This window comes from Ambystoma mexicanum, chromosome 11 (assembly GCF_040938575.1).
Source record: "Ambystoma mexicanum isolate Mex_15411 chromosome 11, UKY_AmexF1_1, whole genome shotgun sequence".
Classification (NCBI taxonomy): Eukaryota; Metazoa; Chordata; class Amphibia; order Caudata; family Ambystomatidae; genus Ambystoma; species Ambystoma mexicanum.
The window spans coordinates 257,073,312-257,100,927 of record NC_090934.1 but is presented as its reverse complement, the minus strand read 5'-3'; the positions used below and the strand labels follow the sequence as shown (position 1 = coordinate 257,100,927).

The 27,616-nt window shown below is 45.4% G+C and overlaps 1 protein-coding gene across 1 annotated transcript in view; it reads left to right on the top strand.

The window, feature by feature from the left end:
* Positions 1-27,616, top strand: part of LOC138503343 (ras-related protein Rab-39B-like) — a 178,485-nt gene that overhangs the window by 112,792 nt on the left and 38,077 nt on the right. The window contains exon 2 of the mRNA XM_069622977.1: positions 9,729-10,113. Coding sequence (XP_069479078.1) covers positions 9,729-10,113 — 385 coding nt within the window. The remainder of the gene's footprint in view (positions 1-9,728; positions 10,114-27,616) is intronic.

Genomic DNA, 27,616 nt, shown 5'->3' with positions numbered 1-27,616 from the left:
TACTGTGTCACCCGGGGGGATGGCTGCCATTCAGTGGACCTTGGATTGCATATGCTGTCCGGGTCGAACAAATCGTCCGGATCCTCCAGAAGGTGTTTTTCCTTCCTTGATCTCTTGCCTCCACTGGGTCTCGTCCAGTCCTCATTTTCCGCCTCCTCTTCCTCCTGCGAGGCCTGCTCCTCTGTCGGCTCCTCTTCCGAGCCCGGGTCTTCTCCGATATTATCATCCCCTGGAGTGGGGGTTATGAGGTTCGGCACCGCCTGCCTTTGCAAGTAAGCTTCCTTGAGCTTCGCGAAAGCGTCAGGCACCTCTGAGGCCTTATTTACTGCCTCCTCCAAAGAGCCCCGGGGGTCGTCAGAGGCTCTCCTCTTCAGGGCTATCTTACTCCCCTTCTGACCCTCCTGCGGGGGTCCTGTGGCCGTGTGATTCCAGACTGTGGTGCTGCTCTTTGGCTGAGAAAGCATGGCTTCCAACGACTCCAGCCTCTCCTGGAGGGGTCTTACCCCCTCCGCCACCGCATCAATAAGAGAGCTTCCCAGCACATGCTTGAAACTGTCTGCGAGGTCCTGGCATTTCTCTTCCTCGCTCCACTCGAATTCCGACATTCTGCGGAGTGCTGTGTGCCTAAAATACCTGAAACAGGTGTCCTGCACGCCCACTGCTCTCTCTTGATGTTACCTTAAAACCTATGTTATATATATTTATATGTATATTTTTTTTTTTGGTGGCTGCACCTGTCTTCAATCTGCCTTCTGGCTTATGCGAGTGTCTTCGCTGTCATTGCGCCGCAATCCAACTGCTATTTGCAGTAGTGGGGAAGAAAAAACCCCAAACCTTGCTCTTCCTGGTCTTGAGCTTGGAGTTTGCCTGAGCTTGTCACAAAAAGAGCCTGAGCTCAAGGTGGCGCCGCGATCTAGACGATCGCTAATATCTTTTTATAAATAATCCTGTGGTTCTGTGAACCGTGTTATGCACGAACAATTGAACGGTCGCGGCACTGAGGACCGAAAACAGGAAACGCGTCAAATGCGCGCTGTAACTCCTCCCACCCGCGGGTGGGGGCCAGCTCGCGGGAGCGGTATGCTCCGAGCTTCGCTGTTGAGGCTCCGCCCACCCGCGGGTGGGGGCTGCTTCGGAGCGGGCTCCGGAGCTCGCGTTGCCTACACGCGGGAGCTAGCTCCTCCCACTCGAAGGTGGGGGCTGCTCCTGCGCGAACGATGCGGCTCTGTCTCAGCGAGGCCCGCGAGGCCGGCGAAAAAAACCCTGACGTGCCGAATTTGCGACACGGGGCCGTCGGCCTCGAGGGCTAGATGTACCGAAACAGAAAGAAAATACAACTTGCGGCAAACACGCGATAACGTGCCTGAACGGTTCAGATCTTAAAACGATCTAGACTCTTAATCTATATATATGCTACTTAATTACAAAAAAATTTCCCATAAATCTCCCTCTCACTCTTTCTGAGTGTGAAAAAACTCCATACATGTCTACGGTATGCAATTTGCCTATCTTCCACTCGCATTCAGTCTATATAACTCACTGGCAGACGGAGATGGAAGAAAAGGTACTTATCTGCTTGAAGAGCAGTAAAAGAAGAGGGGGAGTCCAGCCACAGGAAGTGGGTTGTGACTGGCGGAAGGACTAAGGACTACAGAGGCTCATGGGGGTTGTAGTTTTACAAAGGAGAAAAGTTTGGTTATACACTTTTCATGTTTTTTGTATGTGTTTTGTTGAACTGCTGAAGAGTAGAATAAATGAAGATGAAGCATAATGCTCGCCTCCAGTCTTGTCATAGAATCTGAGTTCATAATGTCCTTCTGCAATTAGGGGGTGCCCTGCTGCAAATCACAGTACCAATTTGAGTGAGGTATGCACAGGCCATTGCAATCGGTTTCTCTGCCAATGCTGAATGCTGTCCTTGTGTATATTTGTGAGGAAATAATACACTGGCCCTGGCATGCTGTGCCACTACCTGTTTGCACGAGACTTGCAGTGACCCTGCCCATGTTGCACCTGTTTCAGAGAGAAGCTTGCAGTAAACACACGCATACATGTGCTTGTGAGGGAAGCTTGCCTGGCACAACCCATGCTGTGTCTGTGACTCTGACCATTTGTAAGGAAACATATAATAGATGTGTCCATGCTGTACATATACCCACTTGTGAGGGAATAATGCACTGACATGTCCAGTCTATACTGGTACTTGTTTGTGAACGACCCTTGCACTGATTTTCTTTTGTGAGGCAACTTTCACTTGAATATGCAGACCCGTTTGTGAGAGAGGTTTGCTCTTATGTTATAATTGCTGAATCTGTTTGCGATGGGATCTTGCACTAGCCCTGTCCATGCTGTATGCATACTTGATTGTTATGGAAGCTTAAAGTGACATTGCACACGTTTTACCTGTTTGTGGAAATCATCCACTGGTCCTGTCCATGTGGTGCCAGATGAATTTTGAGGAAAGCTTGGTCTATGTTGTACATGTTTGGGGAAAGCCTTTGCTAATCCTGCCTAGGCTGTTCCTTTACCTGTTCTGTTTGTGAGGGAACCCTGTGCTGGTCTACACATATAGGTACTGTATGTGCTGTATTTGTGAGCAGAGGTTGTACGTTTGGAAACTTCGCAGCAGTGCTGCCTAACCTGTGACTTCTGGGGCCCTGTGAGGGAATCTGGACCTGCTGCTTCCCACCATGTTGTACCTATTTGGTATATGATTGTAGCTTGCAGTGTTGCTGACCATGATGTATCTGTTCAGTGTGTCATGGAAGCTTTCGATGGTGCTCCCTATCAGGCTCCTGTTGTTTGTATGAGGGTCACTTGGACTGATACCATATATTGTACATTTCCTGCATGTCAGGGAAGTTTTAAGTTCTGCTGCATGTGTTGTCTTTTATGTGTTTTAATAAAGTTTGCACTGTTTGTGCCAGTACTGTGCATGTTTAGTGAGTTAAGGAAGCAGTGTGACCCACATTCATGAAACACAATTCATGACTTCACACAACAAACTGAATATTACCGGAATTACCTTTTCTGGCAGTTTGTGAGAAATGGGGCACTTCAAAGAACATTGGGCTAGTAAAATCGGTTCAAACTCCCAGTTGTTCAGTGCACTAAAGCCCTTATTTTGTAGATCTGATGGAAGCAGAGCTTTCACCGCATCTCCAGGCAGCATGGCCGCGAGACAGAGATACTGTCCCATTTTGGAATCTGGTCCTAATGACGGCCAACTGGTGGTCATGAGCCTGGTTAAAAAATGTTCACCAGGTGGATTTGCTGAAACACCAGATGGTGCTTTAGGTAGTGCACCACCTGCTTAGGGATGGCGGGTGCTGGCTCCCTCCTCTTCTCCACCTCTGAGATGCCAAAGGAATTCCCTCCACTTACTTGTGAATACAGTCAAGCAATGGGTATTTCTCTGCCATCCTCGACACCTGGAAAGAGGATATGAGGGGGCTACCACCATGCAGAGCTAGAGGTGGTGGCAGAAAAGATACTGACAACCACTAACACTCTCACTTTCAGTAACTCGAGCAGTGGTTTCTGCCATTTTAACGGATGCAGGAGGAGGCAGGGCAGAGATACAGCAAGCAAAGCCAATGGTAGGTCCACTCCAGTTCTGGGTGCTTGCAGAGAGCCACTGGGGTTGGCTTCATTCCAACTACTTTTAAATAGACGCCTACTGTATGTAATTAAAGTGCATTACAATTTCCCCGAAAACAGCCTTACAGAGGCACACACAGGTGTGTGTATTTGGGTGCGTGGGGGATGTGTGGGAAGGCGGAAGTCCGAGGATCATAATTAAAAATTCTACTGATAGCATAGATTTTCATGATTTTGCCTATTTGTATTGCTAATCATTCCTGATCTGGTGATAGTTTCCAAGTCAGCCTGTATGTTAGATATTGTGTGTGTAAGAGAGAGATTTAATTTGACATTGTTATGAAAAGGTATAAAACATGATGGAGAAACTGCAACTTGTGATCAAGGAAGGAAAAACATGCATGTCAAGTGGTTAGGACACTTCTGGGAAGAGGGGAGTGTATATTTGGGACGCATAGGGTTGGTAGTGGGGGTGGAAAAAATTACCTTTCGCCTAGGGTGGCAAAATCCCTGCACCGGCTCTGCAGGAACTCTGCAGTGGATTTATGGGTAGGAAGAAAGGTTACATGTGATTTCAATGAATTAAATTACAGAGAATGCTATAATAATGAAAATGTTACCGCCTGTTTCCATATTCTTTTAAACCCACCCCAACCCCACCCATTTTAACACCTTACCCCACACCCATATACATCTTAAACAAATAAATCGATATTTTTCGTTATAACATTTTCGTTATTAAAGCATTCTCTGTAATTTAATTTGTTAAAATCTCTGCATATTGGAAGAAATTAAGCATAAGTACTTCCACCCCTATAAAAAACAACCAAAACCGTTCTCTGTGTGCCACACAAGTTACACATGAATATCACCCAGACAACCAGCAAAGCTATGACCTACAAGAAGGTTGCCAAGAAAGCCAAACATCACACACTTATATGTGACCATGTACCAGCAATTCAAACTCAGGGAAGCTCTGTCAGCACACCCTAATCTGCCGAAACCTCGTCATAACACCACCCTGCCAGTCAGTCTTCCTTGCCATTTCCCAGCACAGGGCTCCAAAGTAAAACTAACATCAAAAACATGGAGTGATAGGGCAGTCCCTTATGGAGTACCCCTTGGGGGAAGCCTATTCTCAGCCAGTCTAATTTAACAAACACAAATCATACTCTGCATAACCACACAGAAAGCCATCAATGCCATGATGCATTTTGTAATTATTTTGGAAATAGGGAACAGAGCTCAACGCTGTGTTAGTACAGTTTTAAAATCACAAGAGATGCAGGTTTTGAAACCATTTATTGAAAGAACTGTAAATACTATTCAGAGATGGAATAAGGTATTCGCTATCCAAGTCCCACAGACTTCCTCATCAAGTGATGCAGTGTGAAATGATTCGCAGAGAGACAGCCACATCAATGTGCTCGTAAAATGAAGAAACAAAACATTTTAAATTATATTGGCGGAAGTAAGAGTATGCCTGGACTGTGGATCTGGAAACTACAGTCTTATCTAAAAGACCATAAAAATAGAAAAGATGCAACTGATAGAAGAATGTAGCACTCTATGAATACAGAGGTGATAGGCAAATTATTAACCACAAAAATAATGTTTGTATGGGTGAAAAAGGTGCTAAAGTGACCTAACAAGTCTCTATGGCCCATATGGACCAAGGGGTCAGTTATTGTTGACAGTACCTCGTTTCAGATCTTTGGCGGGCCGACTGTGTTGAACCCAGCTTCGAGCAGTGATGCGAGCAGATCAAGCTCAGTTCAGGCATGGTGAATTGTGTGGTCCCCAAGCAGCAAGCAGGTGTCAAGCAGGTTCAAATGTGGTAGCTCTGTGCGGTTCAAGGCGGCTATGGGCGATGTATGCCAGGACCTCTTTGAGGTCTAGCTCAGATGGGTTGTACCCGCCGGGAAGGGTCGAGGTGTGACACTCCAGTGGTTCGCGTTGGCAGCGACAGTGGTCGAAATGGGGATCCTCTGTTGCTCTAAGGTGCGGTTCAGTAAAGCAGCAGTTTTAAGAGTCGAGTCATGGCTTAACCTCTGGTGCGAGTCGGAAAAGTGACTCTCGTGGTTTGAGTCGCAGTTTATTTGAACCTAGAAGGTGACTGGCTCTGCAAGGGAACGATGCAGCGTCAAGTGGACTCAATGTACAAGCAATTGTTCAAATGTTTCGAGTATTGCCAGGAAGTAACACTAGTGGGATCGCTCAGCATCAATGGTGTCAAGTTTGCTTCGATGGCCGTCTGACCAGTTTTAAGTTGGCAGAATGGGGAGCCTTAGAAGATATGTTTCACCGGGTGCAGTGAGACCCAATTCAGGGTCTCGGGGACAGGGTGAGTCCTTTCAGGGTCTGCACTCCTAGTCCTGGGAGATTCTGATGCAGAATGGTATGGTCTGGTCCACAGCAAGTGTCACCCCCAATGTGCTCTCTGAGTGGGTAGGGAGAAGAACTCTCCTCTACCCTGGACTGCTCATTCTTCACCTCAGTGCTTGGGGGCCTTGGAAAGTACATCTCCCCCAAAAGAGGTCCAGTGAATCCTTCTCAGGTGTTGTTCCAGAGTGAATCAAAGAAGTGGTGGAGAACCCTTTCTTTCAAAGGTAAAGGCCTGCAGATGATTGGACTAAAGCTATCCTGCCGTAGTGGTCCAATCCCTGCTCTTGAAATGAGTGGACTTTGGCCTTCTGACATCACACCCAAAGTGCTTTGTGCTACAGGAAGTAGGGGGGACTGGAAGGAGAGAGAGAGTATGAGAAACCTGAAGGTGTCTCCCTGACTAGTCCCCGGGATATGTCATCCAGGTGGCCAGGACATGGCCATCGCTATTGAATCCAGTCCCTGGGGTGGACCAGTGCGGAAGGATCACCTGGATAGGGGATCCTCAGGGAGTGGCGGGACGCCGACGGGTGAGACGCGGTACCCCCTTTCTCATGACACCTTTTCCCCATCCTACCTTGTAGGCTATTCAGACGTTCTACCCCGCCCCTTTTCCAACACAAACACTTTCTTACACCGTGGCAATCAACGGACTAACACCCGAGCTGTTTATCTGACATGTCCCAAGACAAGGGTCTGCCCGAGTCAGGCAATTGACAATAACTACACACAGATGACGGCACTTTCCTTTCCCCATTGGCATAAAAGGCGGAGCACGAAAGCAAAGGCAAACCGCACAAGGAAGCAGCTGTCCTGGACCGGCAATTCAAATGGAGGAGAAAAGCGGAGGAGAAAAGCAGAGCAACCTGGAGTGGCGACAAGGAGGGAGTTACCCTTGGCCTTTTCAGCTCAGATCTGCGAAGCCTCCGAAAGGGAAATCACAAGACCAAGGAGTCCAGCTGGCGTGTGGTGTGACAGGTATCAATGGCACGCGGGGCCCTCCCACGCTGGTATTCAAAGCGAGGAGAAGTGCTTGCCACAGTGGTGCCACCCTTGACTCCTGAGACAAGAAGCTCCAACAGTTCAGCACAGCCGGTGAGTCGGAGAAGACGGATAATAAAACCGAACTGTACTGGGCCCAAAGTCGCAGGCAGCAATCTTGTTGAACAAAGAACTTGTGTAATTGAACTTTAAAGGAACCCTATCAAAAGGTTCAGAAGCAGATTGGTCAGGCGTTGCAGGAGGCGCTCATTCAAGGGACTCTGACTGTAGCTTGTTTGGGGTTATGGTGTTGGTTAAAATTACAAAGACCGAGGGTCAAGCAAAACCCCCTTGAACACTAGAAAGTCTTTGACATAGAAGATCAAACTAAGAATTGTGCAACTGGCAAATCATGAACTAACTGCGTTTGAAAATCATAAACTGTGATAATAAGGCTATGTGAACCCGACAGAGGGATGCCAAGGGGAAAGCTAACTAGAGCAAATCCTGCAGTTCGAGAAAACCAAGTGAACTGTATATGTGGCAAGAGTCAACCCGGTTGAGGGTTGTCCACAAGTGAATGGTGGTCTAAAGGTTCGGTAATTGTGGAAAGAAGGCCGTAGTGAACCCAACAGAGGAGGTCCACATTGCTGAAAGGATCAGAGCCCGGCTGAGGGGTATCCAAGGGACGAAGAGCAATCGCCCAACGTGAAAGATTATCAAAGGAACTTTTGTTTGTTTATTGTTTTGGTACAGCTGGCCTTTTCAGGCAAGAGACTTTTGCAGGAAAGGAGACTTGGCCCCAAAAGGTCCCGGGATTTTTCAAAGGAACTGTAACCGTGTGCTGGCGAGGCCCATGAGTGTGCTGTGCTCAAAGGTCCTGCCCTGTCCCGTGCTTAAACTGTGGGGAAGGGAGACCACCAAATGATAAATCAGCATGGTATGGTGGGAACACTTCTTTCTTTTCCTGAGAACATTGTCCCACTCTCTTTTTGTAACTTAGATGTAAGGATTGGCAATTGGTTTTTTAGTATATGCCCTTTTTATTTGACAAGATGCCACTAGGACTGCTTTCTTATTATTTGATGGTCGTAGCTTGCACCCATCTTTGATTTAGGTTTAGATAGGCGTTTTTCTCACCCACTATACAGTTTAATAAACACCCTTGAACTGTGATCACTTGTGTCTGTCTTTACTGGTGCCTCCATGAGTTCCTTACAAGAGGCAGAGAGACATCAGATGGCAGAATCTTCCCCAAACTATGCAGGTCTCTCTGTGGCTATACTAACCCTGCCCCTCCTTCTCAATAGAATAAAAAGCCTTTAGAAATGCAGCACCCTGGTGCGAGGCTACTCCCTTTGAATGGGTGTGCTCCTTTGATGCCTTAGCCCAGGGCAGCTGCCTGGCGTGTGTCTGGCAAAGGATGTTACCTACTCTCACAAAGAGATCAAATAAGAAGCATGGCCAAAGTGCCTGTCCTGTCATTTGGCAGGCTCAGCCCGCCTGGCCAAAATACACATCACCTTCCACAGCGGAGCTGACATGTGTGATATCAAATTGGATGTGGTTGCCTTGATCATAAGTAGTGGATTGCACCATGCTTAAACTCAGGCATAGCTTTATTGTAGAGTATATCCTGCCACCATCATGGGCTACTTATGATCATCATCGTTTTGGTACAAGGGACCTATCTTAAGTGCAGCCTAGGTGCTACAGAGACTTGGCTGTCACTTTATATGTGAAATGGGGGTCTGTGAACCCTGATCCTGCTCTGTGCCACTGGTAGAGCAGGCGCTGCAGATCAGGGTACCCTGTGCTCTGAAAGGGGAATCTCATCAGCAGATTACCATTTCGGAGATGGATTAATAAACATTTTAAAAAGCCAGGCCTTTAATACCATTGCCAGATGGCCGTTCATCACAAGTGCGATGCTGATGTTTTTTATTGGTAGTGTTCTGTCTTGTTTACATTTCCATAGAAATACATCATTCCCACCTTAACCAACTCTGTGCTTAAAACATAGCTCCAAAAGGCAACATCAATGCCGAAAACCTCCACCTTTCACCAGCCGGGCATGAGTTTAGAATGATCTTAGACTGTGTGCATGTATTTAAGGATTTCCCTCCCCACCCCTTCCCTATCGGCTATGGAGGATATCCCCATCCTGCTTATCCCATCAGCAAAACGTATTGAAATGACATTACAGGAAACATGGGTATGCAATTTACAATGCCCGAATAAAACACTGAAAATCATGATTTGCTCATTCTAACAGAGGGAGTGACTTATTTAGCGATGTGTTTGATGCAGAGATGTCTTTGAATCCCATAGGCACATAACTCAAACATACATGCTGCTAACCCATCGCAAAGCACTGGGGAATTGTTAATCCTCCGCTGACCGTATGACCTGCTGCATTGTGTTTCAGTTAGATGCCTTATGTGCACCGTGTACAAATAAATATATATATATATTTTTTTTTATGACCACCATCTGCCCCTAGGCCTCAGGGCGCACAAGTAACAGATAAAACAACAGCCGAGACAACGACAAAGCAGGGGTCAGGCAATCAGAACCGGGGTTAGGGGGCACAAGATTCTCTCAACCTGGTTTGATAAATCATGTAAAAGCTTAAATGTGGTACATATCATTTATTTGTAGAGAAAAAAGACAATTTCGTTTGTTAAATGAATAGTAAATATTATGTAGCAGAAATATTTATATGCGACATTTCATACTTTCATCTCCCTCTTTTTTACAAGGTCTGTGACCCGCTCATACTACCGGAACTCGGCTGGCGGCCTGTTGATGTTTGACCTCACCAACCGGAAGTCCTTTGAGAGCATCCTGGAGTGGCATCGAGAGGTCAACGAGCGCGTGCAACCATTCAGCCCTATCTTTGTGCTTGTGGGCCACAAAAGTGACCTGGTGGCCGAGCGGCAAGTGCAGCAGGAGGAGGCTGAGAAACTGGCCAGCTCTCTTGGATTAAAGTATCTCGAGACCTCAGCCAAGACCAATAGCAATGTAGAGGCTGCCTTTGAACTCCTTACCGGTGAGATATACCAGGCTGTACAGAACGGACAGATGGTGCCGCAAGAGGATTGGGATGGCGTGAAGAGCAGAATACCTCTAGCCGCAGCACCAAAGGTGGTATCCCTGGAAAATAAGCAGGAGAGAAGCAAGTGCCAGTGTTGGTAATAAAGCAAACCGATGTCCAATGCCCAGTGGGCAACGATCATAGGACCAGAGTCACCAGACCATCAGAAAACAAACGGCATTCTGGGCCAGGCCATCCTGCCACTAGCACGATGCTGGATCGACCGCAACTTTGCAGTGGTACGATGAATGGTGCTGTACCGAAGTTGCAGTGGTAGAAAGGATAGGCCATCCTCGCATGGTAGTGAAGTGCAGGAGTTCAACCAAACATTAAAGTGGGAGGACTGGGGGGAACTGCCAAACATTGCGCCAGTAGAATAGATGGGGAGCATCCCAACGTTGACACATGGAATGGAGGGGGCAAAGCGCACTGTTGGCGTGGTTTGAAGGGAGGGCCATCCCATTGGTGTAATTATAGGATGCTGAAGGGCCATCTTAACATTATACTGGTAAGAAGAGGTGCATATTCCAATTTTGGTGTGGGAGAATGGAGAGGGCACCCCTTAATTGTAGACCAATGGTAGGTTAGAGGGTGCATTCCATCTTTGCCATTGTTAGGTTTTAAGGCAGTGCCCCAACCTTGCATTGGCTGGAATAATGGGTCCAAGATAACAGTGCAGTGGCATGGCTATATGTGCTCCTTGGCATCTTAGCTTGGCAGACCTAGCTTACACTAGTAGCAGTAGGAGAGAATGTTATGTGGGCCCACCCACCATACAAAATGGTAATCAGATGGAAATTAGAATTAATACCTGGCACCCAAACGTTGCCATGTTCTACACAGCCTGAAGAGGAGAAATGTTAATAGTGCTTTAAATTATAGAAACACTCTGTTCTAGCTGTGATTTATACTGTGCAATCCAAGAGCGCCACCCGCTGGATTCCGATAAAGACTTCACAAGCTCTCATGCCTCATCATGAAAGAAAACAAGGGCTATGGAGAGCAGACACCAAGGAGGAAAAACACTTGCACATAGTGGACTCCAGCTTACACCAACGCTTTTCCATGTCCGGTCCCACACTTTGCATAAAATATATTCCTTCTTTCAGATATACTGAGTTGTTCCGATAGTCTTTGTGTGACGAGCAATAAAAGTGAAATGTCTATCATTTCTTCCGGTGTACTGCTGCTGTTAGTGCCTAAATGAGCTTGGGCCATAGATTGCGCTTTACAAATCTTATTTAATTCATTCATTTCAAGCACTGGACGATTGGGGTCTTTCCATGATTTGCCAACGCGTAATAAGTTCCTGGGATGCCCAACGTGGTGTGTCTGCAGGGAAGGTCAAGAGAAGCCCCGGTCTTACCAGGGCTTGTGTATGGAGCGTCCTAGGCTCATGTCTGCATGTTTTGGTAAGCTAACAGAGACTCAGAACTTTCAGGTGCAGCAGCCTGCTGTGTTGGGACTTGGCTGTCAGGCTGCTGCATCTGAAGGTCCTGAGTCACTGTTAGCTTACCAAGAACTCTTCCAACTCTGTTGGCCACTTCACGCCCATCTCTCATTCCCAGTCCTATGGCCACCGCATTTTGTTATGCAACCCAAACGCCAAGGGCAGAAGATGTTTCCCTGATTGACATTTGTAAATGCAAGCCTAAGCGTTATCATAATCCATTTTGGCAACTTTTCAATTAGGTCTGCTGAGATCATGTCCTGTTAAAAAAAAAAGACCTCTATAGGGTTGTTCTCACAGGTAGGTTAACCACCTTGCGCGCACTAGATTTGGATTTCCCCCGCCTATCGTGCTGCAAGTGCCTGCTTAAGACTCTTTGTCACTGCTAGAGCGTCATCAAAATTGTCCACCTGGAGACTGTGGCTTAGGTGTCAATAAATAAAAACATAATTTGTCCATGCTATGGTTACTCATCTATAACATTACTTTTGCAATTTGGGGTCTGTGCTGCCTATTTTGACTGGTCATACCATCTAATGGTAAGATCGAGCCCGAGCCTGGAGGAAAAAAACGAGCCAAGTGGCTGTTAAGGGAATGACTAACCGGAACCTAGAATGCCCCTCGACTACTGTTTCTGTTCAGATTACTTTTTCAAGTTCTGAAAACAACTTTGCGTTCATAATACCATTCGGTAATAACTTTTAGTGTTTCTTGTCAGTCTTGCTGAGGTAATAATACCTCATGGCCCCTTCTGGCATCTAACCGATCCCTGTCAGCTGGTGTCTTTGGGAAGAAAACTGGTAAAGGCCAGCGCCACAAGGTGATGTCCCTGGAGGAGGTGCGCTAGGCAAATCTCACAAAAACAAGGAGTAATTGACCGCCATAAAAATACAATATCATCTTTTGCATGAACTTTGGATATGGTTGCTGTATGAGTACTTTCTAGGAAACTGAGCAAAATAATAATTTACTGATTGACTTTGTAGTTCATTGACTCTTTTTGTAGATATGAGTGTAACCACAGTGGCTGGCTTTCCTGTTGTGCCACAGGTCTGCAGGAGTTCATACAGTTGTACAATATTTTTAATATGATATTTTATTCTCATAATGGTGCTGTCTGTTCACAACTGGCACTGTGAGAAGATATCTATTCTTATGGATGGATTTAAAGACCAGAAGAAATTTTAAGAGGCAGCAGTTGCAAAGAGAGGTGGCCTGGGGGAGATTGGACTGCTGAGAAGAGTTCAAATTGGGGATTTTGATAGACAAGGGGGTGGAAATGCTTTTTCCTCCCAGAAGTTAAAGCCTACAAGTGGATTTAATGAACATTTCGAGTTTGAGGTCGCTGTTGAAGAGGAACACAAGATTGCAGACTTTGCAGGATCAGGTGAGATCTGAGAGAACAGATATGGGGGAAGGGAGTGTTGGTGGCCAGGTGAATGATTACTTCGGTTTTGGGTGATTTAGGATCAGGCCACACAGCACCATCCTGTGACAGATGACCAAGAGGCAAGTCATTCATGCGGGAGGGTAGCTCTCGGATGAAGAGGGGAAGATGATTTGGTTGTTAGCTGCAAAGAGTTGATAGGAGAAGGCAAAGGAGGAGATCAGTTTGTGAAACACTGAGATGTAAACAGAGGGCCCAGGATGGACCCTTAGGGACAGCCAACCGGCAATGCGTTGGCAGAAGATGTTTTGGCATCCAGGAGATGAAGAGTAGACAGATATTTAGGAGGCAAGTCATATACAGGCAGTCCTTAAAGCATAGGTGGTATGAAGTTCTTAGGAGAGCAGGCAGTCACCCATGTCAGAGGCAGGGGACATTTCAAGGATGAGATATAGCAGGTGTGCAGAGGACTCATTAGATAATTGCGGATATATGTAAGTGATTATTGGCAAAATCCAGATTGAAAAGGATTGTGGAGTCAGTTGGTCTCCATGGAATCTGATAATGCATTTGAAGATCACTTATTTTGAGGCCTTGGAGAAGGGAGACACGCCGCTAGTTAGCAAGGTTTTTGGGGTCAGCTGTAGTGTGTTTTTTTTAAGGAAAGAAGAGTAGCCACCTTGAAGCAGGCTGGGAAAATCCCTGTGGAGAGGAAAGGTAGGGGCAGTGTGGAAATGCAACTTTCCTAACTGGGATGGAAAAGGGACAGTGGGACTAGAACTGTAAACGTCGAATAGAGCCTACCAGCAGCCACTGGTGCAAATGAATAGCATAGTTGTCCTCCATTGCTGGATAGGTTGAGCGATCCATGATCAGGGCTGTGGCCGTGAATCAGTAAAGGAGAAAGCAGAGTAGAGGTGTACAATGGGCGAGGCCCTAGGGAGTGAAAGCTCTGGAAGGCTTGCTCAGGAGAGCTGGTAGAGGAGCAGAGAGGCTTAGGGTATGAATTTACATTTGGTGATGGGGCGCGGCAGTGGTCAGAGAGGGGGGGTCAATGGAAGTGGCAGAGAAACATAAAGATGAGGAGAGGAAGACTAGTTTAAACGAGTTACATTAAGTCTGAGTTGGTTGTAGGGTGAACACAGTGTGGTCAGAAAAGGTAGACCTTGGTGAGCCTGTGCCATATTTGGGAGGTTGAGCTACTCCCAACTAACCATCAACACCTGACTGCCTCCTTCGTGTGCAAGAGGCACAAACACACGGAGGAAGTGATCACCGGGCAGTGGACTAGAGCTGGGGACCAGAGTGCACCCTTCACCCCCCACGCCAAGCACACTACTTTGAAATTCCAGACTCCAGATGGCCCTGTGGGTGGACACAAAGGAGTGCCAGACTCCTGACATCCCATGCCCCCGCCACTCCTCACTGAGGTCAGATGGCAAACGCTGAACACAATATGTCTGAATGAAGTAGGCCAATGGTAACCAAAATAGTGGTAACTAGTTCAATATAGAATGTAATTCACAATCTACACAAAATATATGCCACATCTCTCGAACTAGAGGATATAAAACAGTACATCAGGCTTTTTGGAGTACAATTTTCTGGTTGTAGATCTTCATGTCTGTGAATGTTCATGTAGTCAGAGGTAGGATTAGATATGTTGTATTGTTGGTGTCGCTACTAAAGTGCACTGTCATAGCATTAGCATGATCCAGTCCCCTTATGAATGGCAAAAACATGAGGGTTGAACACTGGCAAGTTGCCCCGTAGCTTCCAAGGGTTAACCAGGAAGTGTACTTGGGTATTATGAAGGCCCGTACAGAAGATGTTGGAGCCTGCCACTAGTTAAATGGTTGGTTATTTCTGCACTGGCCTATGCTAAACATAGTACATGTCCAACTGCTATTTGACAATGGCAGCATGGTTGCACGACTTTAGAGACCTACAATAGTCTCTGTTTGTTGACAGAGAATTACAGCAGGTGCAGTACATAACCTTTTGTGCCGACCAAATATAGACTTCACTCACTGTGACCAATATTGAAATATAGATTTAAGAAACAATTGTCCAACGTAGTGGGCAATGACCAATCTTAATGACCTGAAACCCTAGGTAGCAGACGTAACCAAAGTGAGGGCCATTAATGAGGGATCCAGTTCAATTAAGCTCTGCCGTTCCCCCGCAGGACTTATCAAGTTAATAGTACTTGGGTCATGAGCAAGAGGCATGTTCAGAAACCAGGTTTTAAGTTAGGATGGCACACTGTTCACTGCAGGAACGTGAAACCTGGTATTCCACAGTGTTCACACAAAGCCAATGAAACCTGGCCTCTGTAAAAAAAGACTGCAAATGCAGTGAAAGAGCAGCTACTTTCCATGCCCAACAAGAGAAATCAGCAACTGGAGAGCAGACATGGTCCAAACAGTGTCCTTACTCAGGACAGAGGTCAAGCCACAAATTGGTAGACGCACACTTCCCCACTCTTAGATAAACGTTGGGTGCCCCGGAAGCTGTAACAAAGTTGGCAGCAACACCAAGAAGAAGCAAGGTTGGGTATAGTCACTCAGACACCAAGAATGGATGTTGTGAGATCTAGGGCCTTTCGCACCAGAGGAAGGGCGAACAGTCAATCAGGCGGCTGCTACAGCGGGCGAGAATACATTCTCTGCCCCATTTCTAGCCACCTGAGGCCCTTCTGTGAGTGGTGCCATCTTTTTTTTTTTAAATGGCTGTTTTTATTTCTGGGGAGATTGACGTCGCTTGCGCAGCCAATCTCCAGAGGGAATAAAAAAAGATGACGCCACCTGGGGAAGGGCTTCGGGTGGTTCGAAACAGTGGATGGTGAATGTGTATTCTACCCTACTGTTCCAGAAACCTGATTGGCTGAGCACCCTTCCCCAGGAGCAAATGGCTATTAGCACCCAGGGCGGGGGGGTTAACCATTCAGGTGGCTCAGATTGTGGGATGAATCGCAAGATCCAAGCCCACATTCTGAGCAACCTGACGACTGCTTCCCCCACCCTGCCATCTTCCCCCCACCCTCCCTTCACGTACTTCTTCATTTCCCCGTCCCTCCCACCTGCACTAACCTGATGGTGGCGCTGCTGCCACTCCGTCTTCCTTCAGGCTGCCCTGGAAATGGAAGAGGGGCTTGGAGCCCTGTCTTCCAGCTCTATGGTGGTCATTTTGAAACCATCTGCTCCCCGTTCATTCATCCAAAAGACATAGCTATCAGCACCCCAGGTTGGCAGGCCCGGCTGCTAATAGCAATAATCACCCCTTCCACAGGCTGTAACGGCACCAGGACCATTGCTAAAGGCCCTCGCAATGGTCGGGCATTTAAGTCAGCCCCAGGACATTACCACCCATTCCAGCCCATGGAAGGGGTGATTATTGCTAAGTTAATATCCAACATTCGAAACTACAAGATTGCCCCAAATCATTCTACTCAAGTTGCTAATACCCAAAACATCCATTAAATGCAAATGGTTATAGAAGTGTCTGCTCTTTTTGCACCACAGTTTCATATTGTTTTTCTCAATTGTTTGTTCCTGTGGTGCCCCAATGAGCTTTGTGCTGATGCCGTTTTCATAAGCATATTCCAATACAGAAAGAGATTCAAGCATCTCACTTTGACTTTTAAAGGGACCTTTTAACTTCCGGACAGCACAACCCTGGTGGAGTCCCTGATGATTCTACATTTGAAGATCCCATTTTACAATAGGATGTTGATGCAATGAACAACACCTCAGAGGAGACTATGGATCTTATTTATTTTATTTATTTCTAATGCGCCAACAGCCCGCTGGCATTGGGGTGCACACCAAGACCTCAGACAAAAACATCTAGCAGAGGACACCATAGATCTTGATAGAGATTTGGAGAGGGAGAAGAAAGGGGTACTAGCTCAGACCCCAGTTTGCTCATGTGATCTCCTTGAATCAATTGCCTCCCCTAACATAGCCACAGATGGTGGAACAGTCTTCGACACATCCAGCACTTGTCCATCTCCTTCCATGCTGTATCACAAGAAATTACAATTAATAATCTTGAGGGTTGTGGTGTTTTCTCCACCACAGTGCTGGTGAAAGACATTGAATTGATAGTCCTAGAGCACAATCTGTTGTACACTAAGAATCTCGTTATTCCCTGTATCAAGGTCCAATCTCAGACCATCTGGGAGCAAAAATGTCACCCTTCTGGGGAAATCCAGAGAAAGAAGATGAACAAATGCGTGGCTATAGCCACTCAGGAAAAGCAGCGGACAGACGAACAGCCTAGCATGACAGCTTTGCACGATTCAACTACAGGTAAAAATCAGACCTTTACTGATGGAAACATCTATTCTAATCATGCGTTGAGCTGGTTGGCTGATGGAACAGCGATGGCGCCAATCAAGAGTATGTAAACTTTGTTGTACGTTCTGATCACATGTGTAACGGAAATGATACTTTGCCTGATCGGGGCAATGCTGATTCCTGTGGCTTTTTGCATTTACAATTTTAAGACTGGAAGTTTCCCTAAAAGAACTAACCCCTTCGACTATCGCGAAAGAAATAATTCAGGATAAAAACCTGTTAGAGAAGAGTCTGGACCTAGTTAAAGGCCCTCATTACAACCTTGGCGGAGGACCATGGTGCTATTAGCACCATGGTCCATGCCGCTAAGGTTACGATTCCGCCATGGTGGATGGCGGAATTACCGCCCCATTACAAGGTGAGTGGGGCGGTACTTCCCCATTCACCAATGGCCCCTTCCCCATTCCCATTTTTGCCCCATAGGGCATAATGGGAATGGGGAAGGCGATAATTACGGCACCGTAAATTACGGTTGCCGTAATTATCGCCAAGGTCCCTTAGCGGGTTGGTTTTTAACGCCTGCAAAAAGCAGGCGTTAAAGTCACCATCCCGCTAAGGGACCTTGTAATCAGGCGGTAAGTGTTTAACGGCGCCAACGCTCTTTACGGCGCCGTTAAACACTTACCGCCTGGATTGTAATGAGGGCCAAAGACTTGTTTCACTCAATAGGGACTCAGGAATCATCTAATGAGGCATGCGGGGGGCCAAAACCGGATTCTGCTTCTTACATTAGATCCTTAAGTAAGGTGTAGATACAGTGAAGGCTGCATGTATTGTTTTGGGCATTGGGCAAACACTGGATTTGCCTTGGCTGCTTACCTCGGATGCCTGTTTGAAAGCCGATACCATTCCAGCACCTGCAGATGATCTACCGAATAACATGAAGTTGGATCATCTTGCTAGATGGAAGACATTTGCTGTCAATCCATTGCCTGATTGTGGTATCTTGGATTCTCATGAGCTAGAGCTTTCCTCTAAATTGCCTTTTGATCTTATAGTGTGCCCAAAATTACCCTCTTAATGTAAATCCATGGGAAAACAAGTCAAACCCGATCTAATGGCTGGGTGGAGGAAGAACAACTTGATCTGTACTTTTAAAGGGTGCTTCCATTGAAACAAGAATGCCTATTGAAGGGCTCTGTCAGGCAATCTAGGGATCATTGGCAGCGCTAACAAAATCTTTCCTTTAATGCGCATCCTCTCATATTGTATGTACTGTGGGGGCTGTAGCCTTAGAGTTCATTTTGCTGATTCTAGTATCTGCAACCCATTCTGAAATAAACATAAGGTTTTATCAGATGCTGGAATCAAAATCTATCTTGATAGCAGAGCTATAAAGTGACATCTCCACAAAAATTGGTATCATCCCAAAGTAGCCGAGTGTCTGAAGAATGGGCACATCTTTAAAGGGAGTTGCATTGAGGGTTTAACTGCCACAACAGGTAACGCTATATTTAATATCATGAACCAGAACCATGGGCCATGTTGTGGTTACTGTTGAAGCCACCGCAGATGGGAGCTCTCTGTTCAGGCCAAATACCTTGTTTATAAAGCTGCCGGTTATCATCTCTAAGAACAGGACAGTGCTTTGTTGACTCATCCTGGCACAGTCTTAATTGTCTCCTGCAAAACTGCTGGTTTGAACAGACAATTAAGCGTTCCCAACTTTCTTATGTATATTGATGGACTGATTGAGATATTTGTATTGAACTACTATGACAAACTGAATTGTATCTAGGTGCAGCTGTTATAAACGGCATCAGCAGGTTACCAAATCATGAAAATTCCTATACAGTCCTAGATCATGTATTCTCGACCTTATTTGAACAGATTGGTTTTAAAAAATGTTTCAAGACAGGGACAAGGATTCTGATTTCCTGATCTCTAGTGATAGACTGTTCCAAAATTTTGGTCCAAATATCGAAAATCTGCAGTCTCCTCTAGACACACAATGGGATGGGGGTATAGTCGGCAGGTACTTATCCTTTGATCTTAACGGCTGTGTTGGTTGGTAACCATTAGCTTGTCTACCAAATACATGGGAGCTAGATTATTCAAGCATTTAAATGTAATGCATCCAATCATGAACTTAATCCTGTCCTCCACAACCAGCCAATGGATTGATTGGCAGAGCCCTGAGATTGGTGTAGACGTATTAACTCCAAACATCAATCTAGCTGCTGCATTTTCTGCTTTCTGCAGCCGATATATTTGTTTGGCAGGAGCCCCGGCCAGTAAGCTGTTACAATAATCCAATTTGGAGTTTGCAAGGGCCCCTACCACTGCTGCATGATCCTTCTGAGGTACATATGGAAGAGCTTGCCGTAGCAGCCGCAGATTGTAAAAAACGGCCTGCACTTTGACTCCAATTTGACCTTTACAGCCAAGGTCACTCGGCCAAATCAGCCTAGATTTTTGATCCAGTCAACATACTTCAGTTCTGATCCCAGAAGGAAGGGGGCCGGGTGACATCTATTCTCACCTAAGAGGTGCTTCGGACCAAACAGGATGACATCTGTTTTGTTTGAATTGAGTTGGAGTCAATTGGTGTTCATCCAGCTGCTAACTTCCTTCAAGCAACTGCTCACCGATGAAAAAGACTCCTCTATATCATTTAGTTGAAGGAACACCCGAGTATCGTCTACGTATGAATGGAAGCTAACTTTATGTCTTCGCAGGATGTCCATTAAAGGGCATAGATATAGATTAAATAATAGCGGTGAGAGGGAGGACCCCTGGGGAACTTCTCAGTGCTGCAGGATGGCATCTGATAGGACCCCGCTCCCCCGACTTCATTCGTTGCCGCCCTGACAAAAAAGAAGTGTACCATTTAATAGCGCTGGCAGAGATACTCCCTATTCTCCTCAGTCACTCAATGAGAATGTTGTGGTCCATTGTATCGAAAGCAGCGGAGAGGTCTAACATAACAAGGATTGATTGTTCCCCTTGTTCTCCCACTCGCAACAGTTCATCCCACACTGCCACCAATGCTGTTTCTGTTCCAAATTGTGGCCGGAAACCAGATTACAGCAGGTCTAATAGAAGTTCTCTCCCAACATATTCCTGAAGCTGCGTCGTAGCCACTTACTCCAAAATTCTACCAGTCAAGGGAGGCCTGCAACTGGGCAGTAACTCTGCAGGTTGTCCGGGACTAAATTTGTTTTTTTCAACAGTGGGGAAATAATGGACAACTTCAAATCATCTGGAACTATCCTTTAACTCAGAGATGTGCTTACAAAGCGAGTCATGAAAGGAGTTATTCTAATGCTAAACGCTTTATGATCAGAACAGGATAGGGTAACGCACACCTTAATTATGTGAGAAAGTAATACTTTCGATGCTGTATAAAGAAATTATTTAAAAAGTTTGAAGGTGTACGGGAGAATAAATGACTCTGACACTGAAAGTCCTCAAACTAATTGAAAAGGCTAAAGTGTCCTCAATTGACGGACACTGCCGTCCCCTGCACACCCTTTGAACTGGTAATTACCAGTCAGAAATTCATTTGTAGTAATACAGACTTTATCATTAGACCAGATGCCCTCTATAAATTGCACTAATAAGTGTTACTTCAATTCATTATGGTCAATCATTTATTCCATATAGTATTTTTCAATAATCAGTATAACAGTTGAATAAATCATAATAAAAACAAAGCTCAATGCATTTCCGGAATACATATCCCTCCATCAGGAGCAAATAAACGTCTAACTCAAATACATGTTCATTTTTCAAAACTCCGAAAGAATCTACAAGGCAAATTATAGATTTGTATCAGGTAACTGTGAATCATTCTGTATATTATGTAATTAATTGTTATCCATCCATGGGTTAAAAGGAAATCACCTGTGTAGAAGAGTTTTCAACCAAGGTTGAAATACATCAGTTCCATGAATTTATCTTATGGTCGGACTAATATAACGTGTTACAGGGTCTGTCAGACAAGCAGAAGAGTAGATAAACAAAAAAATCTCATCTTGCTGACAATCAGCCACATAGAAATCATGAGTACTTGAGAGCAGGCATACCTGTGTAGTGTAGTGACTGTGCGAGTTGAATTCCCATTAAAATCATGGATGATATGCTGGTAATCAAGTGTCAAAAACGCCCCATTCCTTGACAATCTATAAAACATTCAAAGAGTATGTTGCGAATGCTATTAGTCCAGAACATATGACCCAAATCTTAACATATGAAAGAAAGAAATAGTTTCCTACCTGCTTCTGCAGAGAGGTGGATCAATTTCTGCTAAATGCTAAATGTATTGGTGTATGGTTTTATAGTCTTGTAAGTCCCTGTGGGGCGATTTCTGATTAGCAAGCATCTGAAAATGGCAAACCAAAGTTCTACTATGAGGTGTGGCCTAATTCCTCAGTATTTAGATGAACATATAGACGCAGTATTTAAATATAAGTATAGTAGTATTTAAAGTAAGTAATAACCAAGTGATTTGCTGATTTTTGATTACCACTCATGACAATCTATTACCTTTCTGACCATATTCGACGCATCTCATTTAATTGCACAATGGGACGTCGACCACCACACAAGCGGGTGAAAACATTATGTTCTGTATGTTCATCTAAATACTGAGCCCAACATATTCCTGAAGCTGCATCGTAACCACTTTCTCCAAAAATTTACCAGCCAGGGGAGGGCTGCAACTGGGTGGTAACTCTGCAGGTTGTCAGTGACTACATTTGTTTTTTTCAACAGTGGACAAATAATGGACAACTTCAAATCATCTGGAACTATCCCCTGACTTAGATACATGCTTACAAAGCGAGTCATGAAAGGAGTTATGTCTAGTGCTAAACGCTTTGTCGTCCAAGCAGGAAGATGGAATAACAAATAATTTGTAGGTTTAATGGTGGTTAGTAGAGCACAAATAGTGTCTTCCAAGACTGTATTAAAATAGAACATTGTGGTATTTAATGTATTTCCTCTCTCCATCAGAATTCCCACATCAGGATAACTCAATGACTCCCTTACCTCTGTTTCTCTCTCAAGTGTTATGTGTTTCTGGATTGTTTTTATTCTTGTCCAGAAAAAAGGTATTAAATGTATTGGCCTGCTGTACTGACGATTCTCCACCTTATAAGGCATTATTTGGACAGACCAAATTGGAAATTACCAAAAACAGCTCTTGTGTTTGATTTGCTGCTGCATTAATCATTCCGATCAGGAAATCTGACTTGGCCCCAAAAATGGCTATTTTGTACTTTTTTAAGGCTAGCTTAACCTTATTGGCCCATTCTGGTGTTCTATGTTTTCCCCACATTCTCTCCATGGCTCTATACGATTTCTTTAAATTTGTCAGATTAGGGGTGAACCAAGATTGGGAGATTTTTTTGTGAGCTTTTGGTCGCAGAGGAGCATTCAAGGTATAGATATTGTCCATAATTGCAGCACCTTGTTTAAAAAGGGCATCAAATTTAAGTGATTTATCAATAGAGTCTAGGCCTTTCCTCAATTCAGCGCCAGATATTTTCTCCAGCTCTTTCGGCTTACGAACTGCTACCAAACATTTGGAGCTGAATAGCAGCTCTCTGGGCTTGTTCTGAGTTACTGAGAAAAGCCTTAAGTAATGGTCTGTCCAGGAGATCGGTAATGTTGTAAAAATATATTTAGTTTAGTGTCCTACAAAGTATGCATATTGGCCTAAGCACATTCTCATCACACTAAAATTCTATTGCTGCAATAATGATGGTCACATTGCCATTTTGTTTTATTCACCATCTTGGATGCAATGTTCAGTTCCCTGCTTATTCCGCGTTTTTCACTCTGAACGCAGTAGCAGACCGCAGCATGAACTTTCAGACACTTACAAGACAGGAATGCACATTCTGCTGAGCGTGTTGTTTGTCTTTCACTATAGAACCTTGAAGCTCTTGCAGAAACGCAGCTAATCTTCAAGTTAGGTGCCCTCTTGTCTCGACCATGTTTTCCACGTTGAACCATTTTTTATAATAATGTGCATCTGAATCGTGCTCCTCTAGAGAAAACCCTATTCCCAAGCTTTAGAGCAGATTGACCTAAGGCTCCAGGTGCAACATAGATAAGCTGTACAGCAAATATGACCCTGTACCATAGAACACAATATGCCCCCACGCACTGCTTTGCCCTGCTCCCAGACAGTAAATTGTCAGACAGTAAATTGTCAGTAGGACGACAGGAGAAAATGCAAGAATGTTGTCTTGGTAATGCCATCTACGTGGAAAGGTCATGAACCCTATAGACCCTATCACATGAGAGGGCTGGACAAGTGTATTGTATGTTATTCCTGAATGTATATACGTGCCGCTCTTTGGTGATTCAGGGCTCTCTCTCGCCACAGTGTCTGTATGGATGCATCGTGTGGTGCTGAGACCCATTCATGACTGTATTAAACCTTGTTCTTTGACCTCGTGACTGGCTATTTCCATTTCTTTGTAGTAAGCCTCATTTTGTGGTCTTGCAATGTATCCTTCACCAGAGTTCAAGTCCCTCTTGCCAATAACACATCTAGGCAATGCCCATGCATGTGGGAGGTAGAGACTACTAATGGCGATAAATCATGCATCTCAATTACTTCCTATAATCGCTTAGAATCAGTCTCTTAGTAGCCCTCCAACCAAATGTTGAAGCCACCCAAACAGAGAATGTCATTATACTTGCTGCCGATAGTTGTAATATCTGGGTTTGATATTATACTGTTCTAGGAATGTCCTAGGAAACTTGACTGATTTCTGCAGTTTTAGTTGAAGATTTTGACAGCTTTTACTCCCCTGCAAATAAAAGTCATAATTGAAGAAACAGCACTGCCTGGTTATTCTTGGTGCAACTCAGATGTTTTCCCATTATTCTTTGCTACGTTCAAGTGATTATCTTTAGGCTGTTGTTATAAAGGTTCTTAATGGCGGCTCCCTCTGCATTTTAAACTTTTATAATTCTTTTTATGGTTATGGTTTGGGCCCAGATGTCATGGATCTTTTGAACTTGGTTATGAAATATCTGAATTGTGACCTTTCTGAAGATCACAATAAATCTGCTTTTATAGTAGGGGATGATTTTAATCTGAGGTTCAGGATGCTCCAGGGTGGGCACCTCAATGGTGGAAGATCTTATTTATAATATACCAAAACGAGTGTTAAAAGATCCAGACTGTAAACAGGAGGCTTCCCTCCGATCTGCATGGATGCGTCACTCTTTGGAACAGCGGATATGCTTCAACATTTGTTTACTTCTTGACCCTTGTGTGCAATTTGCATTATATAAGTGACTATTCTGTAGATAGCTTGAGAGCTATTTCGACCTGCTCATTTTGGTACTTCATGCTCTGTTGGGTAGGGCAGTGGGTAATAAGAAACGGTCAATGAGGCCACCACATATCACATTGCAGCCATTAAAATGGAACGGCTTCGATAAAGATCTTAGGTCAGACAGATTGATTAATGTTGCATTACTAGTGATTACAGTCCTTCTTACTACTGCTGTTTCTGGTTACCCCACTTTGGCGCTATATGTCAACTGCTAGATCTGTGCTGACCACCAGTTGCTTTGTTTCTAACTCTTCGCTTCATTCAAATGGCTGGTTTACTAAAGAGTAGCTGTGAAGAACTCTCCCAGAGACGGTTCTATGCTTTGGATGAGCAGGTATAATTATAAAAGAGCAACGAGTGAAGCAAAAAAGTGATGGCAGCGTGCGGCATGGCAAGAGCTCGAGCTTGCAGCCTGCAGAAAAAATAGCAGTGATTTCTGGAAATATGTATTCCTTGTCTTAGGCTCACAACATTCAGGCGACTCAAATTATGTTTCTGTGTACATATGGGTGAATCACTTCTTGTTGTACAGTCCTTCATCCGAGGCTGCTGACAAGTCATTCTGTAGCTCTAAAAGAACAGGCTATGACTAGAGGTGAACGAATTGTGTTTTCTTGCACTGAAGTCAACCAAACTGTACTTCTTCTAGCAAGTGGCAAAGCCCCAGGTGGCGATCTAGCCTTGATGGATAGCTTTAAATTTAACCGTGCAGTTTGGGTCCCTGTTTTCACCCAGATTATTTTATAAATCATCTTATACCGTTAACCTGGAGGCAGCCTACCATTGTGGCATTTTATTTTTTTAAGTAGGGTAATAAATCAGACCCGTGCTGCTATCACCCAATCTCTTTGATTGGCTCTTTAACCAAATGGTTTGGGAGATTAGTCTTTATTAGAATTTACGAATAGGCAAAATTCAATGACATTTTGGCAGAGGAGCAGTACTGCTTTGAAAAGGAGTCAGCACCACGGAACAAGTTCTGGATCTTAGGCTGATTATAGACAAATGTGTCCTTGGATACATGTGCCATTTATACTTGATTGCATACACTTAAGTTTAGCTTTCGACAATGTAAATCAAGGAAAACTATGGAAATCATTGTCGATTATGGATTTCCCAGCCCTCTACTTTCCATCGTGTTGGCTTTGCACGATAATCTTACTGCTAGGAATCACCTAGCTTACTCTGGTGAGCTGTCTGCTGCTTTCCCGTAGGCTCAGTTGGTAAGGCGGGGGTACGTTTTAGCACCCCTGCTGTTTAATCGTTATATTAATTGGCTACTTGGTGAGCCTCGTACCACATCTGACATGCCAAAACTTGCAGGTAGGTACATCTGCGCATTGGTATACGCTGATGATGTAGTTGTGCTAGACCGCACAACCAGAGCATTACAGTTTCTGGTCTCCGGTATTGTGGAATTTATGGCTGCTCGAGTCCTGGATCTTAATACTGTTAAATCTAAAATAATATGTGTTGATAACAATTGGAGCAAATTGCCCATAATTATAGCCGCAGCTATCAAACTTGAAGGGGGGGCATGGCTAGCAGCCAATGGAGTAGGTCGCATTCATGGACAGCTCCCGTTGGATCCGACCGTATCCTTACGAATAGCAAGCTCTATTGCAACAATCTTGCTGAAAGTTGGTGACAGCATGGGGGAACATTAGTGGAGAGCCTAGTGGTGAAGAGGCGAGCCGAGCTCTGGCGGAAGGAGGGCTATGAGGCCGCGTGGTCCGGGACCTTGAAGGTGCCTTTGATCAAAAAGAGATGTACATAAGCAACCTGGCCCCCTGGGCTAAAACAGCTGCTGCAAGGGTTCCAAGGAAGTAGCTTTGTTGCCCACCTGGTGCCTCGCGCTCAGAGGACCGGACGCGCGCCTGGGATAAGAAGACCCAGGCCAGTGGGTGAAACTGTATTTGTGTAGCACGCGGCGGCCCTAGTGTGGGGGGGACCGTGCGTGGGCCTTGTAGACTAAGACCCGGGCCGTGGGGTGAAATTTTGCAATAGCATGGACGTCAGAACCCCAGAGAGCAGTATATTGGCAGCGTGTTGTGCACGTCAAGGTCCTGGGCTGTGCAGAATAATAAGGAAAGCAGCTCTGGGGGTTCCACTGGCCATAGGGAATCCACAGGCATAAAGGGAGGGACAAAGACATTGCACACAGATCCGGTCTGAAGACAACAGGCAGGCTCTGGAGATCCCTATATAACAGAGACAGGTGAACAGGGACGCACATGAAGCCGGCCCGGGCCGAGCTGCGGTGACGTGCACATAAGCAATCAAACCCCTCGGGCTAAAGCAGCTGTTGCGGAGGTCCCACGGCTGTAACTTTCGCTGTGCGCTGGCAGCCTCACGCTCCAGGGACAGGATGCATGCCTGGGATAAGAGGACCCAGGCCACAGGATGAAATTGTATTTTTGAAGTGCGCTCAAGCCCAAATATGCAGAGGTCCATGCGCTGGTCTGGAACATAAGGACCCGGGCCACGGGGTGCAATCTTACAATACTTCTGGGACATTGGAACCCTCGTGGGCAGCAGATTGTAAGCACAAGGAAAGCAGCCCTGCGGGTCCCCATGGCCATTGGAAATCCTCAGGCTGACAGCAAAAGATGAATAAATAGCGCTCAGCACTGGACTGATGACAACTGGCTGCCTGTGAGATCCCTATACAACGAGGGATAGCATACAGGCTGTATTCATCTATGTCAAGTGCAGCTCTAGCAACAACGCCCGGCTAGCCCTTGTGGCCACGATAGCGAGCGTGGAGACAATTGCCATACTTGATGCAACGACAGGCACGACCCGGGATGATGGCCCAAGTGCGCACGCTGATGAGGCGAGCAGCCGTGGACACGGCTGTCAAGTGGCCAAGACACGGAGGACATAAATAACAACAGTGGTGGAGTACAAGCCCCTGCTCCTATCATGCACGAACATAGCCCTGGGGTGAGCTCAACCACAGCTGTTTCACAAACACCTACACCCCAGTGCCTAAAGCAGGGGCTGAGGGAGGAACGCAGACGAGACTGAGCACCAGGAATTCAGCAGGCTCGA